This window comes from Meleagris gallopavo, chromosome 20 (assembly GCF_000146605.3).
Source record: "Meleagris gallopavo isolate NT-WF06-2002-E0010 breed Aviagen turkey brand Nicholas breeding stock chromosome 20, Turkey_5.1, whole genome shotgun sequence".
Lineage (NCBI taxonomy): Eukaryota > Metazoa > Chordata > Aves > Galliformes > Phasianidae > Meleagris > Meleagris gallopavo.
In genome coordinates this window covers 5,147,449-5,166,721 of record NC_015030.2, presented here as the reverse complement: position 1 = coordinate 5,166,721, position 19,273 = coordinate 5,147,449, and the positions used below count along the sequence as shown (strand labels likewise).

General features: G+C 42.0%; 1 protein-coding gene across 1 annotated transcript in view; it reads right to left on the bottom strand.

The window, feature by feature from the left end:
• Window positions 1–6: 6 nt before the first annotated feature.
• FASN (fatty acid synthase) overlaps window positions 7–19,273 on the bottom strand; it is a 28,676-nt gene continuing 9,409 nt past the window's right edge. The window contains exons 13-42 of the mRNA XM_031556315.1: window positions 18,935–19,138; window positions 18,155–18,270; window positions 17,535–17,710; window positions 16,949–17,140; window positions 16,595–16,675; window positions 16,318–16,503; window positions 15,827–16,006; window positions 15,390–15,593; window positions 14,014–14,324; window positions 13,477–13,866; window positions 12,801–12,965; window positions 12,448–12,566; window positions 12,188–12,342; window positions 11,658–11,861; window positions 10,596–10,746; window positions 9,909–10,087; window positions 9,558–9,677; window positions 9,290–9,412; window positions 8,427–8,650; window positions 7,953–8,151; window positions 6,840–6,991; window positions 6,293–6,384; window positions 5,992–6,143; window positions 5,486–5,725; window positions 4,533–4,721; window positions 3,794–4,021; window positions 3,150–3,370; window positions 2,455–2,553; window positions 2,080–2,331; window positions 7–845 (exon numbers count right to left, since the gene is read on the bottom strand). Coding sequence (XP_031412175.1) covers window positions 708–845; window positions 2,080–2,331; window positions 2,455–2,553; window positions 3,150–3,370; window positions 3,794–4,021; window positions 4,533–4,721; window positions 5,486–5,725; window positions 5,992–6,143; window positions 6,293–6,384; window positions 6,840–6,991; window positions 7,953–8,151; window positions 8,427–8,650; window positions 9,290–9,412; window positions 9,558–9,677; window positions 9,909–10,087; window positions 10,596–10,746; window positions 11,658–11,861; window positions 12,188–12,342; window positions 12,448–12,566; window positions 12,801–12,965; window positions 13,477–13,866; window positions 14,014–14,324; window positions 15,390–15,593; window positions 15,827–16,006; window positions 16,318–16,503; window positions 16,595–16,675; window positions 16,949–17,140; window positions 17,535–17,710; window positions 18,155–18,270; window positions 18,935–19,138 — 5,442 coding nt within the window. The 3' untranslated portion in view covers window positions 7–707. The remainder of the gene's footprint in view (window positions 846–2,079; window positions 2,332–2,454; window positions 2,554–3,149; window positions 3,371–3,793; window positions 4,022–4,532; window positions 4,722–5,485; window positions 5,726–5,991; window positions 6,144–6,292; window positions 6,385–6,839; window positions 6,992–7,952; window positions 8,152–8,426; window positions 8,651–9,289; window positions 9,413–9,557; window positions 9,678–9,908; window positions 10,088–10,595; window positions 10,747–11,657; window positions 11,862–12,187; window positions 12,343–12,447; window positions 12,567–12,800; window positions 12,966–13,476; window positions 13,867–14,013; window positions 14,325–15,389; window positions 15,594–15,826; window positions 16,007–16,317; window positions 16,504–16,594; window positions 16,676–16,948; window positions 17,141–17,534; window positions 17,711–18,154; window positions 18,271–18,934; window positions 19,139–19,273) is intronic.

Here is a 19,273-nt window from a genome sequence, read left to right as displayed (position 1 = left end):
AAGAAATGGGCTGTTCCATAGATGCACTTTGGTTTAACAAATGGGCAACCTCCCCTTGTAGAATAAACCTATCCCTCCAAAATGGATGTTTCCTTTTCTGATACCCACGATAAATTAAAACCAAGCAAGAAGTCTCTGATTTGACACAATAAATACTTAGAATATATCAAATTAAAAAAATATAGTTACAAAAGCCTCAATGGAATTCTCTTTCTGACCTAACTACAGACAGATTCTTCACAGACAACAAGTATCTCCGAAATCAGCTGCAGCTCTCCTCTCTGCTCACTGGGCTTGGTCAACAAGTGCTATCACTTACCCTTTGGAATACTGTTAAGACAAAACAATATAGAGCACAAGAAGTCTACTCCTAAATTTGTTTTTCATACTGCCAAAGCTGTAGGAAGCAACCATTGCTGGGGAACCCTCACAGCAGTGCAGAGTGACAGAGTCACAGCACCGCAGTAACACAGACAGGGATACTGGGGAAAAAAACAAAGCATAGAAAGGGAAAGAGGAGAGAGAACCCATGAAAGTTAGGAAAGATGACTGAGAGAGAGGAAACAGAGACCAATCAAGTTCAGCTGGACTTCCCAGCTCTGGCAGCAGAGCAGATGAGATGTTCAACAGGAAGAGTTCCTTGGGGTCTGTCATAACTAGGAATGTTGTTGGCATTTTCTTCACCATTGACGGTAAGTGAGCAGATGTTAACCTTCTCTGACACTGACACGTGGTTCTGCCAGTGAGCCATGGATGATCCCAATAATTGATTCAACACCATCTCCCTCCAATAAGGTGCGGTGATCTCCTTCAATGACATGGACCGATACTTTTCCATCACATACCTGCACAGACACAGAACAAATACATGCACAATTTAAAAGCAGCTAGCCGTGTAGCTGTTTTGGGTCTGTCAGTCTGAGTTTTTCATATTTTGCATCACCTTTAACAAATGTTTTTGAAAAACACAACCAGGTACATTCTAATAGATGTTTTACAGTATTTGTGTCCAACCCATGAGTTTTATGTTTTTGTTGCCCTCTTTATTTTAATGTTTTAATTTAAAAAAAAGTTTTGTTACTTCTATACATTAACTGTATTATATATATTTTATATACAGCCCAAGACAATTCCTCTTCACTCAGTGCAGCCCAGGCAAACCAAAAGGTTGGACACCCATATGAGCACTGTAGTTTGATAGGTGATCCACTCAAATGTTTCCCTGCCCAGCTTACAACACCAACATGATACTAACAGAATAATTTACCTACTTTATCTATGAATGACTGAAGTAGATACCTATGTGCCCTTAAGACAGCCCTCCATCTACCTTCCTCCCACCACCAGAACTCTTCCTCTCGGGGCATTATGGAACTTTTATCACATTCAGGCTAGCTTGGAAGCAAGAGTAAATGCAAGTCATAACTCAAAAGGGATGGGAAGTGCCAATATAACAAAGGTAATTTAGAAAATTCCTTACTGCAGACAGCAGGAAAAAGGAATGTGAGACACTTCCCCTTTTATCTAAACAGGAGCTATACAACAGTGACCTTATCTGGATACAGGCCAACAACCTACTTTTTTTTTTTTAGGCCCACAGGATACCCACAGACTAACTTTTACATGGTCCACAAAACATAACTAAGAAAAGTTGCTGCTGCTGTCAGAGGGCTGGTACTCATTCTTCTAAGTCTGCACTCATGCAGTGAACAAACTTTTGGGGTCTACACTCAAATATCAGAGACTCAAAGTTACTTTTGTCAAGTTACACTCTTAACATCTTTATTATCCAAAATCTACTTAGGGAGACACAAGAATTAGCTATAGAAAACAGATTATCCAATATATAGGCTAGACCTCCCCTTGGCACTCCCTGCTCAGAAAGAAAATGCAGACAAACCATCAGCTTAATAGTTTCTGGAAACTTAATTCTTATCAGTGTGTCATAGCTGCAGAACAGTTACTTCTTTAACTTCAGTTTCATTCTTCTTCTCTCCCTAAGAGTGGTTCCCATGCTTTTCTTTTATTCCCCCACCTATCAGGAGACCCTCATCAGTCACCAGCAGATCTCACACTGACCTCTGAGAGTCTGTAGTCGCCACCCAGACCTTCTTCATACTCATTGTGAGTCTTTGCCCGCATCAGTGTCACGTTCCCATGATACTTGGACTCTGGTATATACTTGTCAGCAGCCTTCAGCTTGTGGTAAAAGGAAGCAGCAGCAAAGCTGAGTGCTTCACGATTGATGTTTTTATGAATTTGAGTTATAAGGTCTGCAGCAGCATTGACACGAGCCTCCAGATCTTCCAAGGGCAGAAGAATCTCCAACAACTGGAAATATTGAAAAAAAATTCCCCTTTAGTCTCAATATCTGGGCATTAATCTACATTAAACACATAAAAACCACCACCCACAACCACACCCTTCCTGTGCAATATAAGAAAGAAGCATTACCTTATTGTATTCAATGCCTGTAAACTGCTGAACAAAGGCACACAGCGCTTCTGTCTCCAATGCAGCCTCATTTCCTTGGGTCAGCTTTGCTCTGTAGCTCTAAAAAAAGAGAACAGTAAAACACTATCGTGTGAGAGATACATCTGAGCTTGAGTGTTAGATAAAAACAATTCCAGAACAAAGGACTTTGAACCGGAAAAGAAGAGGGAAAGTGGGGTGGAGGAAAATAAATAAAAATAGAAACTAAACCTTGGATAAGATACCTTGAGGACAGATTAGAAAGCACATCTAACAAGTAGCAAATGCCCAAAGAGCAGGATCCCTTGGGCAGCATAATGGAAATGGAAAGGAGAGACCTAAGGAGGGTTTTCCAGCACATCTACTTTAGGATCTTGTCTTGCAGGCTCAAAAGGTCTTCCAGAAGACATCATTATTATTATTTACAATGACAAGAGCAGAATGTGTGGGCCAGCCCCAGCTAGTTAACAAACAACACTCCCCACATGCTTCCAACTCTTAATGGATCCTTAAGTGCCCACTATCTACAGCTCTGTCCCATCTCCCCTGGCAAGAAAAGCCTTACCTTTTTAGATGGTTCATATCTAGAACAGTAAGCTCAGAGTAAGCATCCCACCCTCCCTGATAACACAGAATGTTTTCCAAGTGGAAGGTTGTTGTTGTTTTTTTTTTTTTACCTGAGTGTATGCTGCCACAAAGGAATGAGACCCATCAAAAAGGAATAAACTGTTGAGTGCATGGGAAGCATTTTGTTGTGCTTGCAGCTGAGAGCACATTTCAAAGGCTACGCAGGCACCAAAAGAGTATCCAGCAATGCGATAAGGTCCTTCAGGCTGTATCTGCTTCATACAGTCAATATAATAGGATGCCAGGCTCTGTATGCTGTCCAAGGGAGCAGCTAGAACACAAAAGCAAATTAGTCAGGTGAAACAGACTAGCAGCGACAACTGCTTTCTCAAGAGCTCAGAACAATTTTATCAGAAACATCCACATTATTTTAGAAGTAAGCTTCTAAATTATTGTGAGCAACTTTTATTTTAGACAAGTAACAGCTCTGCTTCCAGCTTTCAAAGAGAGGAAGAAGGCCATTGTTTCTCTGCCAAATGCTTACCTGCTCAAGTTACTCAGTCTAATTGCTCCATTTTCCCATTTTCTTCAGTCTAACCTAACACTTTTCATTACGTTGGGTTGTTTGCCACAACACTGTATGGGTTGTAAGCACCTCTGAATTTAAGGGTCTAGAAACAGAACTCCCTCTATAAAGGAACTGAAGTTCAGTCTGTTAGGTATACAAATTCAAGATGCTGAAGAACTGAAATACCTTTCGTGCACTGGAGTCCATAGCAGGGCATATGAAGTTTGGAGGCAAGAGTGTAGAAGACTGCAATGGATCCCTCAATGGGGTGAACAAGGAAAAGAGGGCGTTCTGTGCTCTGAACTTCATTGAGACGGGTAATCGTTGGCCCTTCTGGATTCACCAGCAAGTTATTCAAATCCAGTTTTGGAGGCTCACCTGGGCCCATCTTCAACACTTGGGATGGTTTCAGCTCTTTGAAGAAAAGCACAGCAGACACAGTCAGTCACATAGAAGCAGAGACTTGGTCATGTTGCCATAGCCCTAAAAGAGATGCTGAGGACTGCTCTGTATTAGCCCACTGGCTCACTAAATCAAGGCACTGTCAGTTGCTCTGTGGCAACTGTCCATGCTTTTGGCTTGCAGTAAACATGACATTATGGCCATTCCTCTACAGTCAAGTAGAAGGCCTCCAATCACATCCTGCACACAGCTATGTAAGAATACTCGTGCAGACAGATGCTATCCAGGCAGCACAACAGCTTTCACAGCCTTTCTTATATTCCTTCACTGGAACTGATGGGCCTAACTTAATGTCACCATATTTTAGCAGAATGTTTGTCATATAAAGAAGCCTTTCAGCTATAATCAGATATTATTTCACAATTTGATAAAGGCTTATGTCACCAGAGATGAAAGCAACAGGTTCAGAGCTCAGTTGTTTGGGCTCAGCTGACTGGTAGCAACCCTAATCCAGACACTGTACCTTCTGCTGTCCCAGACTTGGAGGACAGTTCACGCAGTTTGTTGATTGTAAGCAGTCTGATTTCTCTCATGGTCATAACGATGTCATAGTCTCTCTCCAGCGTCTGGCGCACCTCCACACCCATCAAGGAATCCAGGCCCAAGTCTGCTAAGGAGCTCTCAGCATTCAGACTGCTCACATCACGAACACCTGAGGAAAAAACAGCACACAAGACTTGTCAGCTCTAGGTCTCTCTACAGCAATCTTCTCAGCTTCACTTTTTCCTTAAACATGAATAAAGCACAGCTACAGAGCAGAATTTGCTATTCAAGATCATCTAATGCTTTCAAAAATCACCTCTTCTACAACCCACATCTGATTTAGTATTTAGACTGCATGTTAAACGTGCACAGCTTTATGACAGGCAATATATCAGTCACAGCTACGTAGCTGTGAACACTGGCACTTCAGCTCTAGAAGTTCAGAACATCCAATTAGAGAAGTTTCAGCTAAAGAGGCTGTAACTGAAGGCACAGCGTCTAGACCTAACAAGGTTTACCCTTGTAGGCTGAAGCAGGTTCCTTTCCCAGACCTCTTCAGAGTAACCATCACTCAGAGAGGACAAAATGTCCTGGCTGCTGCCCAGTCCTCTTCTACCTGGCAGCATGGCATAATGAGGGAAACAAACTTTTAGTCACTACTGGACACAAAATACTGGAATAGACAAACCTCCAGTCACACCCTACCACACAGTTCTCAGGTTCTCATGCAAACTGCTAAGAAAATAATCATACCAGCAGTATCTCCATGACTGCGAAGGCAAAGGATGCTTCTAGAAACAAGCAGAGGCTGAGGTACATCAGTCCTCACTTTCCACCCAGTGGAGGTTGAAAACACTATTCCTCTCAGACCATACTGGAGCAAGAGCCCTTCTAAAAATGAGCAAGTATGCAATTGCTAGACTTTGCATTTACCAAGGATATGAGCAACAGCTTCTACAAGATCCCGTTGACTTCCTCCTTCACTTTTCACAGAGACCTTCTCTGCTAGGACAAAACTGGACATGACAGGATGAGGTTGATTCAGGAACATATCAAGCACCTCCAGGCATGAGCTGATTTGCTGGAGAACAGTTCCCCCAATCACAACTTCTCTGTTTCCCATTGCCTTCAGGATGCCCACATCACCAATGGCTCCCCACTGGACTGCCAGGCCTGGAGGAGAAATCACAAGGAAGAACACACTAGGCAACTAATTCAAGCACACAGCAGCAACAAAAGGGAAGCTAAAAACAGCTAAGCAAAAGTCTACATTCCTCTGTTTAAATAATCAGTTTTCATTCACATCTGAATGGCTCAGGTTAACAGCTGCAACAGGAAACAGTTTTCATCACTCCAGACGCAGATCCCTGGTGAGCTGCTTCTCCTCTGAATGTTTGGTAGGATAACATTTTTCTGTGCAGTGAATGAAGTCATCTCACCTGGGAGTCCATCGTGATGCCGCTGCTCACAGATACGCTCCATGGCAGAATTAGCAAAGCCATAATTACTTTGCCCAGCATTTCCTCTTCCACAGCTTACAGAGGAGAATACAACAAAATAGTCCAGGTCTGGGCACTTCTTACGAGTCACCCTTGGAACAGAACAAGTGACAGAGAAACCCATCAGAAAAACTGGGAAGCACATGTTGCTGTGGAAAGCCAATAAGGCTAAAATATCCAAGACTGGTCAACTCAGTGACCATAAATACAGCTCATATTTGTCCCTTCTACAGATACCTACCAGTCCAAATGAAGGGTGCCTGAATACTTGGGCTTGTTGACCTCCCAGAATAATTCTGGGGTCTGATTTTCAATCATGGCATCTTTAAGGACCTATTAGATGGGTTTAAAACAAAGAAATAGTATCAGTATCTCAGTTTCTGTTTAAATTTATCACAGATACAAGAGGATATCACTACACAATGCACTTTTCTAGTTTTACAGCACAGACATATCCTGGATGTCATGAAATACAAGAGGCCAACGTATCTGTTGGTAAGCCTGTTCAGTGCTGCCTCTGCAGTCTTCAACTGGTAAACTTCTTATAGGATTCTTATTGTCCCCAGAGGTCAAGGGTAACATTCATTTTAACCCAAAACTGAGCTAGCTGATCACATATTCCTGCTTCCCAGGTTAAGGGGCCAGACCCAAAAGCCTTCAGTCATTACCTCAGGCCAAGGCAAAACACCCTTTGAAACAGAGACAGAACCTAAAACTGTATAAAAGTAGTAAAAACCACTTTAATGTCTGCTGTCTCTTGCAAGTTTCTAAGCCTTATTGGCACTTACCACAGCCAAATTAAAGATGCCCCCAACTGGTCCGAGCTTCAAAGCTTCTTCTATCAAAAGCTGTGTTCCTTCTAGAGTTCCAACATCACTGGTAGAAACCAACACTTGGATTCCCAGCGCCTTCCATTCTCTGACACATTTAGCCTGGTAGCCTGAATAAACAAACAAACACCTGGGATGAAGCATTCAAACCATCTGGCTTTTATTGATCTGCTTCCTACAGGAGTCAGAAAGACTAGACAGGGTCTGAATAGCTAAACAATCCCCAGTTCAGCTACAAGAGGAACAATGGACAGAATCTGAATGGTGACAGAAACCACTCAAGTCTCAGAGTATCCTACACAGATCACAAAGAGGACAAGAGATTCAGGAGAACAGGGTGGGAGAGCACATGAGTGAACTTAAGAATTTATATACCAAGACAGGAAAAAGTGGCAAGATTAGAGCAAGACAGCAGGCAACAGTAGGACATCCAGAACTTGAGAGATATAAAAGGATTTTAACTATGTTTCAGAAGTCGTGAAATTGTGAACTTGCTAAAAGAACAAAGAAATTTGTAAAGACAGAAGTTTTGTTATGGCTGAATTTCACTGGGGGAGCATTGAAGACTACCACTGATAAGAAATCTCAGTGCTGAGATTGCAATACACAAAACTGAGTAAAAAAAGTTTCTGGTGTTATCAGATAGCAGGGTATAGTTTTGCTCCTTCAGATACCTCATGTAAAAAGTGAGCAACCACACAATTTAAGGGAAAGAGCATCTTTAGCAAGTCACTGCCACTGAACACAGCAGTGATGTAGCTGGATACAGACTTCATAGAAGGAATAAAACTAAAAATTAAGAAATGCAGAAAAATATCCTAGGCAAGGGAGAAAAAGGCAAACATGGTTTGATAGACTTAGGTTGCATTAAAAAAAAAAAAGAAGAAAAAAGAAGCTGGAAAAAGAGGCAGACTTCAAAGATACTTCATCCCTTAGAATAAAATGAATCACAACTTGTTTCAAGTGAGTGAACATACACATGAGGGAGGGAAGAGAATTATGAAGACACTGATAAAACACTTAAGAATTGAGAGAAACAACAAACTGAGGTCAACTGAGGTTTTTGCTTACCAGTTCGTATGCCAGAACGAGATGTCAGTACAAGCTTCTGTGCTCCTCTCTCAATTAGCCACTGGGCCAATTCAAGCCCAAATCCTCCTAGGCCCCCTGTGATGATGTAAGACTTGGTAGGTGGGCAGGAAGTTCGGGAGATGGCAGAAAGCTTTACTGGTTCAGAGCTTAAAGGATATTGCTTCTCCTCTTCTTGGATCTTCCAGAAGAAAACAAATAAACAAAAAACAACACCAAAAAGCACATTAAAATTGGATGCACAAACACATTCTCTGTCTTCTCACGTGCAGCTATGCTCCTCCAGTCAATAGGGGATCAAACTTGTGGATTCAGAGTGACAGACCTGACAATGCTATACATGCCACAGTGTCAGCAGCAAAAGCTATAACCCCATGCTCTTGCACAACTTCAAGTTTAACTGGATCAAAACACCCAATACAGAGCATTAGGGAATCAACACCCTTATCTTGTTACCTTGATCATAACTTTGCCAATATGTTTTCCTTGTGCCATGAATCTGAAGGCAGCTTCTACCTCTTCTTTACCGAAGACTGTGGTTCTCAGGGGCTTTACTACACCATCTTTTATGCCTTTGGTCAACAACTCTGATACCACCTCCCACTCTTGGTTTCCTTCCTCAAAGATTGAATCCAGCAGGATTCCATGAAATGCCACATTCTTGAGGAAAAGAGCCATTCCTGGAAAAAGCAACATCATTACCACCTGGTGCTGCTGCCATCTCAAGACAGAATCCATCTTTTTTAGAAACATTTTTTGTGCAAGTCAACAGTATAAAACTGAGGAGCAAAGCAGCTATTGCTTGCTAGAAAACTCATTCTTGCATATACTCTCTAAAGGCTATATTAGTTAGGCTGTTCTCTCACGAGTAGACTGATTTAACAGAAACTCCACCTACAAGAACTTTGTCAACAGGACAAGCTATAACATGGTCATTTTGATATTAAAAAGGACGTTTTGTAATACAGTGACAGCTGAGTCAGAGGGACAGAGAAGCCAGAATCCCACGTACATCCTGTCCTTCTACACAAACTCTTCTTCACAGGAAACTTTTACTGATGCTAGGCTTTTTTTTTTTTAATTTAGTTACAATAAAAAGGGAGACTATCAACATTTGGTACATACAATCATTTCACAAATTGTCGGGTGATAAAAGCGAAACAAATTTTTGCAATGATGCATTTAACACACAGCTTTTACAAAACAAATATTCCAGCTCTAAGTTTTTCTCAATTTGAAGATTAGTCTGTATTACGACAGGTTGTGCTTTCCTGCTTGTTTAAGCACAAGGAGACTTATTTCCTGAAGCCCCATCTTACCAAGCTGACTGTTGTTTGACAGATCAAATTTGCCTATTTCCAAGAAGCGCCCATGTTGAGCAAGACAACGCAAACTGGCTTGGAGCTTCTCTTCTGCCAAGGAATTTAACACAAGGTTGACACCTGTAGTGAAAGGAGAAGAAACTGTTTAAGAAAATCAATCTTTTGAGAGCCTACCCATTTTCTATCAACTCATTTTGTCATCAGGCATTACAACTGCGTAACATGACATAGCTGAGTAAGAAGGGAAAATATTCCTCAAACTAACCTTTCCCATTGGTAACTCGCAGTATATGTTGCTCAAAGGTTGTATTTCGGGAGCTGGCAAAGCTATTAGCATCCAGCTGTGGGAACCTTGCTTGGAGATACTCACGTTTCTCAGCAGAGCCTGGAAGAGGAAGACATAAGACGACAACTGAACAATGGCAGCACTCTGGTATTAATTCTTCAGTGATAAAAACAACAGGGAAAGATGTGCAGTCTGAGCAACCACTTGCTTCAAAGGTTTCAAGCTCTCAATGTGTCAAACCTTAGGACAAAAGGTGCTCATGTACAGGATAGAGGAATGACCAGAAATAGATTAAGTCTTACCATTGTAGACTAGATTCTCAGTACTCACCTACAGTAGCAAAAACACGGCAGCCCATGCTCAGGGCAATGGCAATGGCTGCTTGGCCCACGCCTCCTGAGCCAGAATGAATGAGGACACTCTCCCCCTTCTTCATACCACCTCGAACCACCAAAGCATAATAAGCAGTGGCATAAACCACAGGCACTGAAGCTGCTTCTTCCAGAGTCCTAAGAAACAAAGCAAAGGGGAGAAGACATTTTCAGCCTTGGAAAACTTAACAGATTCCCTTGATGAAGTTTGCTTTTCAGAAATATGAAGGTTTAACCTGCCAAGATGGACGAAAAAGTATAAATGGTTCTCAATCATAGAGCTGACTGCCACAGTGGCCACACAGTGCTAAGGGCATTTTCTTCTGCAGGAACATTTTATTAACTCATCAGTAACATATCCAACACCAAAAACCTTTGCTTATACAGAAAGAGCCAAAAGCACAAGAAATAGATGGAAAAAAACAGTGCAAATCATTGCACAAAACAACACAAAAACCAGTGCTGCAGTCAATCAGATGATTGAGCCAACTCTCACAGCTGCTCATGAGACCACAGCTCATATAATTTCCCAGAGTGAGATCCACCCATTGTGCAGTCTTCACGTCAGACCAGGGTTGTCATCAGCCTCAAGAAGCAAGGCAAAGCTTATCCACACACACAAAACAGAAAATAGAAGCTAACCTACCAGTTTTCAGGCACTTCCCATAGAAACCTCTTGTCACAGTCCACCACTGTAGCCAGCCCTTTTGCTGGCAGCAATCCCATCACTCTCCTTCCAGCCAGGTCCCGTCCTGAGAACTCCATGCCCAGCATGCACTGCTGCAACGTCCAGTTACCTAAAAGAAGGTAAAGATCTTTTATAGAGGAAAACTTCTCTTCTAAAACCCTTTGGTCAAGAATTTCCTAAAATAACAGCCCTTGAAATCTAGAACCGTAGAGACAGAAAGAGCTAGGATTTATCTATTATGTACAAAGATCATTAGTTATCACAGTTAACTTCTCATTAAAGAGAGCAGCAAAAAAAATCTCTTACTCTCTACCCTTGACAATACTGCTTTAGTTTCCAGCTTTCATCTGAAAAATTTAATTGAAATACCCTTCTCCAAAGTCATTTTTGTTGCTCTTTGGAAATAAATAAATAAGCATTAACTAGAAAGGACAAACACAGAAAATAACTTTACAGCAAAACCTTTGTTTCTGTGAACACCTGTTCTAAGTACAGCCTGATCTCGCTCATGAAGGGAAATCCAGTCCTAATCAAGTAACTCATAAGTTTAAACAAACAAAAAAAGTAAAATAGAGCGTTAAAACCGTTTCACAGACATTACACAAATCCTTACAAGATCACAGTCTCCAGTCTGTAGATAGGAGATCCTACACCTTGCACTTTCTTTCCCTAAAAGCAAAGTATGTCCTGCAGCTGCCAACTTCCTCAGCTTAGCACTGGTGTCTTGCCCATCACCAGAATTTCCATCAAGATGTTTCACCTCACACTTGATATCTATGCAATGGGGTTAATAATGTTTCCTTCCAGCAAATGTTCAATGACTCTGCCAGGTGAGAGGTGGGGCCATAACTGAAGTAGCACTTGCAAGTCCTTGTGTATGGTCCTGAAGTAAAGCTTATATATTTCCTCTCCTAAAGTGTACTTTCTTGCTAAATAAAACCTGATATGTACTTTAGCCAGTGCATAATCAGAATTACTGAAGTTATATGAATGAATTCTTCCAGTGTAATTTTAACCCACCTGGGATAGCATCTGGAGAAAGCTTTCCTGTTGCCAGCATGATGTCCCGGAAATTGAGAGATGCATAGTAGACTTTGCAGAGCTGAACATTTGGATTTGTTGTTTGGAAATGTCGGAGCGGGGACACAATCCAACGAAGGGAAGAGAGATCTCCACGAGTCAACACATTTATATAAGCATATTCTGTCAGCTCCTGAGGCTGAGCTGCAGAAGGAAGAACAGAGGAACTTTACACATTTTGACACAGGCATACCCTTTCCAGAATTAATAAACTCCTTTCATAATTGCTACCCTCTCCTCTATTTGCTCTCCACAAACCCCGTTCTTACCCTGCAATTCTACCCATATCCTAAGTACTTTATCCCTCCTCCCGGAACCAGAGCATGTTATCATTCAGTCTGAGTTGGAACAGAAGAATTTCAAGTCATCCTCTTATTATTATTATTAACAGTTTAAAAATGTGAAACAATAGCTACTCGTATCTAAAGTCTATTCCTCTAGGCCCTGCAAGTCATCCTCAAAAAAGGTACCTTGCTGCAATGGGAGATGCCTGAAGGAACCCCACTTTCCATCACGATACACATTCATCACCAGATCTCTCTGAATCATCTTCTGCATCTCCAGGGAAGAAAGACTAGTGGGTGGGACAGCTGATGAAGGGCTCAGGTTGGAAACGAACACGCACCTAGAGACCAAGAATTGATATTTCGGTTTGTTTTGTTGCAAGCCTGAAAAGAACCTAACCAAAACATCTCGTCTCCAAGTGTGACTGGTGGGCATAATTTCATACCTGATTCTGTGGCCTTCTGCTTCCAGGCGGAGGCAGTTCACCATACCCAAAATTCCAGAGTTCCCACAATTGGTGGCAGTCAACCACACAGGCTGCTCTGATGAGTCGGCCAAGATCTCCTACAGGAGAAATTCCAGATTGTTTTAGATTGAACCACAAAAGCAAATATGCCTTGTATTCTCAAGATAGAGATGAATAAGTTGTATTTCAAGCAAAAACAACTGAATAAACACAAACTTTTTCCTCCTTCCCTCCCACCACCTCCTTCTCTCTCCTCATAATGCTGCTAAATTAAATCTCATTCAAGTGTAAAGATTTGGAAAGCCAAATATCCTAAACACACGAATTCTCACCTTTAAGGAGTCAACCCATTTATAATGAGTGTCATCTACTGGCAGAAAAATGGGGGTTTTGGCAGGGGATTGCCGTCGACACAGGAAAATAACTGAGCCAAAGAAAGATCTCTTCATTGCAACCAAATTCAGTGAGGCCTTGCTGAATAACTCCTCCCACTGTGCCTGTCAGATCAAGTACAACCAGAATTAACAGAAGAGTAAAAAAACAAGATCAATTAAAACTACAAGTCAACACCTGTACTCCATGCTGAGTCTCCCCCAAAACCACTTCACCATAAATAACAGGCCATCCAACACCTTCTTCCATTTGCTGACATCCTGGCATCAGTTTTGTTCTGCCTCAGCACAGATATGTATTTGATCTGCATTAGACTATTCTATCTTGTCTATCCTATTCCTTCCTTCCTGAAATATCCTCACAATGCAGTAGTACTGGCATCCCAAAGCCCTGGCTAGAATACTAGTCTTACAAACAAGCAGATATTAAAAAAAACAGAATAGTAACCATTCTGTCAAACTCCACACAGAATTTGAATGTATTCCTTTTACATATTCCTACAGAGAGCCTCAAAGTAAAGCAACGTCTTAACATTTATCAAAACACAGCATACAAGCAGTAGACTCCACTCCAGACTAACCACTGAGAAAGTATTTGAGCTTCCAGGTCATTTACCTGTGACAGGAAGCCGTGCTTCTGCTGTAGGTCTGGACTTGTAAGAAAGCTGACAATTTCTCCAAGAGTTTCCTCTTTAAGAAGGGTGTGCAGCAAAACAAACCCTCCTTCTTTCACTGCAGCTGCTAAGTTAAAGATAATTTCAGTTGCGTTCTCTAGAACACTCGTTGAACAGTTGCATACTGCCAGATCAGCATTGGTCAGATTTCCAGAGGGAAGGCTAGAGGGATCCCACTGGCTAAAGGAGATTCCAGCATCATGTAGCTCTGTTTCATTAACTGAAAGAGCTTCAGGGGTGCAGTCAGTGGCAATGTAGTCCAGCTGCAACAGGGGCTGAGTATTCAGAATACTCTGGACACGAGAGAACAGACGTCCACTTCCTGCCAGAGCCTATGAGAAGAAAAGGATAGGGAGAGAGGAAATCATGATTAAAAATGAACAGTATTCAGAATTATAATTGGAACAACAGAAGTAATATTAGGTTACTGGGAGGCCTGAAAACTTCAGCTGTAGTCCCATCCCTGGCTTTCAGCTAACCTCCACTATCTTCATCCTGTGACTGATTGTGTTCTCCTTTGCCACATCTAGGCAAGTCTTCAACTCTGAGGAATCCAGCAAGCCATTGAGAAGGGGATCATCCTGGAGGTGCATCTTCTCCTGAGTCACAATCTGTTCCAGCTCAGAATGTAGGTTTCCGTTCAGTTCCAGACGGCAGATTTCAGTAAGGATATGTTGAAGGCCCTTCTGTGTGGGTGGGGACCCTGCAGCAGCCCCTTTGGTTTCTAGGCCATGGATAACTAGTTTGACACCGTGCTGTGCCATCTTAGCTTGTAATTTCTGGATCAGGCCTGCAGAATAGAATAAAATAATAAAGGAGGAGTCACATTTTCAGATAATTATTTTCCTCTTCCCAAGGAGAGTGTGTCTCCCCCTGCTTTTGCTCAGCTGATAAGCAGCACAAGGCACAGCATCTTGTATCACCAGCCTAGTCACAAAGACACAGTGCATGCTTCTGCACCTTCTCATAATCACAGATCACACAGCAGCTGCAGCCCCCAGACAAGCAGGCTAATGCCAAGGCAATCTAAACTACCAAAACTACTCAAGGAAAGGCTCCAACTAAAAGAAGACATCTAACAGAAAGTCTCTGATGGATAAGAGCTTTAGGCAGTTGTGGAGGAAAATACTGAGTTTCCACAGATGCTAAAGTCAGAAGATGACTTCTGGCTTTATAAACAGATAAAAAACAGCTCATCTTGAATGAGATCAGCAACAAAGATACTTTGACAAAGACACACTTCAGAAGGTGATGAGCAGGGAACAGCAGATGTTTCTCCATCCAAATAGCACTGTTCTATGCTACTGGTTTCACAACAGATTAAGAATCTTTGATTCTGTTCTTGTGGCAAACGCAACTTTCTTTAGCATATCTCACTAAAACACTTTTCCTCTTTGGATATACTCTTGTGCTTACAACTAAATGGGAACAGACATGTCACCCAGCCCATCTGTGCAATGAATAGGAAAAACACACACAAAAGAAAGCCAAAAACTTGAGGAAATAGGCTTTCTTCACAACACTTGAAGTAAGACTTGATTTCTCCATAAAGGAGCTGATTTCTGCCTCTCTATTTATAGGGAGGGTGCTGCCATCTGACACATTGACTGATACAGAAGGGTGGATGCCCATGCGCATCAGCTTTACTCCTACTCACATTCTAGAGGTACCTGAGGCAGAAACAACTTTTAAGTTTCTAGCAAGCATGCAGAGATAGGACTCTTCATGAAGTCTTGTACAGAGATCAACACTATTTCTTAAGTGTTCTAAGTACTGAAGTGGTATGAACAGATTCTCTCAAATCTGGCAGGCTGGAAGGTTCCCCTAGTGTGAAAACAAACCAACCCCATCCTACCTTTGCAGTGCTCCAGGTAGCCATGAAGCTGGGTACTGGAAGACAAACAGTCATTCTCAATATAGGGAACAAAGGAGAATTTTTCCAGAGTGGGAGAGATCCGCTCCTGTTGTCGCCGTGGTGCCACAGAGGCATGAAGTCCATTGATCTGAACACCTCCTGCTTTGAGGCTATCAAGACAGCGGTCAACAACAACATCAAAAGCTGAAAGACAGGAAATAAACATAAGTTTGCATCGAACATTCTAAGGACTTTATATTCTAGGTGATCATATAAACAGCAGGTGCTACATCAGACTGTTACAGAGGGATCGGTAGAAGAGGTTGGAGAATAAGAGAGGCACCTACTTATTAGAGGCCATCCTACTTATTAGAAGTCATGAATTCACACACAACACTTGAAGCAATGGGTAAAAGCCCAAGCACAGAAGACATTACCTTCTATGTTGTCCTGGTACTGGTACACCTGCTCCTGATGAAGCACAGGGTCAATATACACTGAGCGAATCCTGGTGGGCAAGCGTAGACTGCGCCCGGTCTCTGCTAAGACTATCAAGTGTAGCAGGGTGTCAAGGAAGGTTACCCAGTTTCCATTCCACAGAATTTTCCCTGCACTTCCTGCAGAAGAAGAAGGGGAAGCCTGTGATTTCATCATTTAATAGGTGTGGGAAGCCACTGCTTAACTGCAGTCTGCTGTATGCACCTAGCTTCCCCTGTAAACTCCAATAACCAGTTCTACATTGGAAATAACAGCTTTCCTAATGCCCTGTCAAACATTTAACTGTTTTCCATTATCACTCTAAAAATATAATTACTCCATGAAGCATAGTTAGGTGGATGATTAATACAAACTGAATCAATAAAAGACCAAATATTCCTCACTACACAGTAATCCTGTTCAATCTTTCTTCTACAGAAAGTAATTTCACCTTCACTGTTGCATTCCAAAACACCCTGAAAAGTTGGTCCATAGTTATATCCACGAAGATGCAGCTCTTGGTAAACATCTTCCATCAAGAGGCCAGACTTCTCAGTCACGTTTACTTGACTCTGAAAGTCAGCCAGCTGGTTATGAAAGTTCTTCAAAGCATCATTTTCCAGGAGAGAGATCTTCCCTGGCAGGCACAGTGGTAAGAATAAGAATCAGTGTCCATACATAATGGATTTGAGCAGTCCAGAGCATGAACACACACTTCTTTCACTTACCACTCACAGCCAAATTCCCGTTCCCTGACACTTCAAAGCTGTGAGAAGCAGGCATGATTCGTACTTCCAGCTGTGTCGATCCTGCAAGAAATATTGAGGAAGACAATACTGTGAGGTCATTCATTTCCTCCATCCCCCAGCACCATTTCCAGACTCATTCCAGAGAACAAGGAACAGAGATGGCCATAAGATGTGCTACTTGACTAAACAAAGAAGTGAATTCATACAGTGACGTTGCACTCTTCCTTTTATTCCTTCCCCCATGTTCCTCTTCACTTTCTCTGTGTTTTTGCACTTCCTTCCTTTCATTCCTTTCATTACAGTTTTGCAGTTGTGTCAGCATCTCTCACTTACCCTTTTTGGGAAGGATAGTTGCCTGATGGATTGTAACTTCTTCAAACATAACAGCTGTTTGCTCCATGACCATGCCAAGAGATCGTGCCAGAGTTCGCCAAGCCAGCACTAAGTACCCAGTTGCTGGGTACAGGACTCTGCCATCAATGCAATGACCAACCAAATAATGGTCAGGAGAGTCAGGACTCACATCTGAGAAAGAAAAAACATCAGTGTAAAAAAAAAAAAAAAATAAAAATCTTGCAAACAAGATGATCATTCACCCTCAACTTCTGTAAAAGATTGTTTGGTTCCCAAACAATCCTGCTTGAAAGCATCAAGCTCTTAAAACTGCTGTCAGTCCAAAACAGGACAGTTCGCCTCTCTTTAAGTGCCACATTTTCACATTTTTTGAACCCCCCCAGAGATTGCGACTCCAACACTTCCTCTCTGGGCAGCCTGCTCCAATATATTACCTCTCTTTCTGACAGTAATTTTTTCCTAACCCAATCCTGAACTTCTTCTGGTGCAACTTGACGCCACTTTCTTTTTTCCTATCAGAATTTAAAGCAGGAAAAACAAGAACTACAGCTACAGCCAAACATACCGATATTGTAGACTGAAGCAGATGCAGAGCCTTTGGAACCTGAGGGAAAGTCTTCAGCTTTTGGAACATCCCAGTCCTGGCTGTGGTCCCATTTGATATATGGAGAAATAAGGGGTGTTCCCACAGGGACAGGGTATTCCGCAGATGGGAACAAGTTATTTCCAAGAACATTTATTCTACAAAGACAAAAAGGAATTAAGACAGTTGGAAGGAAAAAGAAGAATTTCAAGTTTGACTGTGTTACTTAAAGGTCAGACAGCACTCATTCTTGGGCTCCCCATCTGAGACATCTCCAGGAGCTCCACAAACATTTACTGCAGCCAGATCTGTAATTCTAACTGTTTATGAGATGCAAAGTTTATTCGTAAGAGCCAGTTCCAGGTTTCCAGGTCTCTGGAATGGAATTTCTCTTTGAAAGGTACCCACCCAGCCCAAACAGTCTTTAACCCAGGGCGATGTTTCTTAAGTGAGCATATAAACTACATAAAGCATAGGTGTAAAAGCTGTTTTTTCCTCCAAGTTTATTGAAGGAGTATTTCAATACTTGTGAGGACACATACACTAAAGAGTAGGCTTGAATTCTGACACCCTACTCACCCCTGTTCCCTCAGTCTCCTTACCCAGTTAAATGAATCTTTCCAGTCTGTGTTAGGAAGAATTCCAAATTATTTTTGTGGTCCTTCTTCATCAAAGGTAGAATAGTGCAAGTTGGCTTCAAAGTTCTCCTCAAGATAGCCTGGTCAGAAGTTCAGCAGTCACCATCACAAGGCATTACTACTTTGTTTCTGATTTCCCCCCCCTCCTCCGCTAAAGAAAACTGCTTTCTCACACTACTTCTGCAGTGAGAGTTCTGAGACAGGTGCTAGAATATGCACGTTTTAACAGGGAAGAACCAGCACAGCCCAATACCCTTCCAGCCACTCAAGAAACTGCATATCTTCCAAGGAAGAAGTTTAGCAGAATGTCATGAATATCATATACAAGTCTCTCTTTCCCAAACAAATTGCCACTTAGATTCCACACAAAGAGCCTGTTAGTCTTGAATTTTACCTCTCTGCCCTGCTTTACACACGCACTCACTTAATTTGGTCCAATTTCCTTACTGCACAGTTTGGAGAGCGAACTATCAGCTATCTGAAACACATGACAGTGAAAGATGACCAAACTGAGGGCGTGGATGGGAAAGTGAGAGTGTATTGGGATCCATTTATTTACTGTTAAACAAAAACCTCTAAAACTGGGGAAGACTTCAGGGACTGGAGGAAGAATATTCTCAGAACTGGAAAAACAACCAACCACAAAACCAAACCAAAACAGAATTCCTTAGTTCTTATACCTCCCATCTCCCTCCTTGCAGCAGTACTGATACAGTACTACACTGCCATAATCAAATACAGTACCTGTAGAAGAGCATGTGGAGCAATCTCCACTACAACAGCGTTCTCTGGAATATGCTTCAGGCCTTCATGGAACAGCACAGGATTCACTAGGTTGTTCACGTGATACTCTGCAGAGGAATTCCTGGCAAGATCACTCTGCCACTGAGATTCAGGGATAGATGTACTGATCCACCGTGCTGAACGAGGTTTAGGGTGTGGAATGACCTGCAGAGAGACAAGGAAGAGAGACAGGAGGAAGTGTTACAGGTCACGAGTAAGACAGGAAAGATTGAGCAGCCCTCACTTCCTTCTTGTGGGACATTTTTCTAATCTTGATTGTTGAGGTCATCCTTCAGCTTA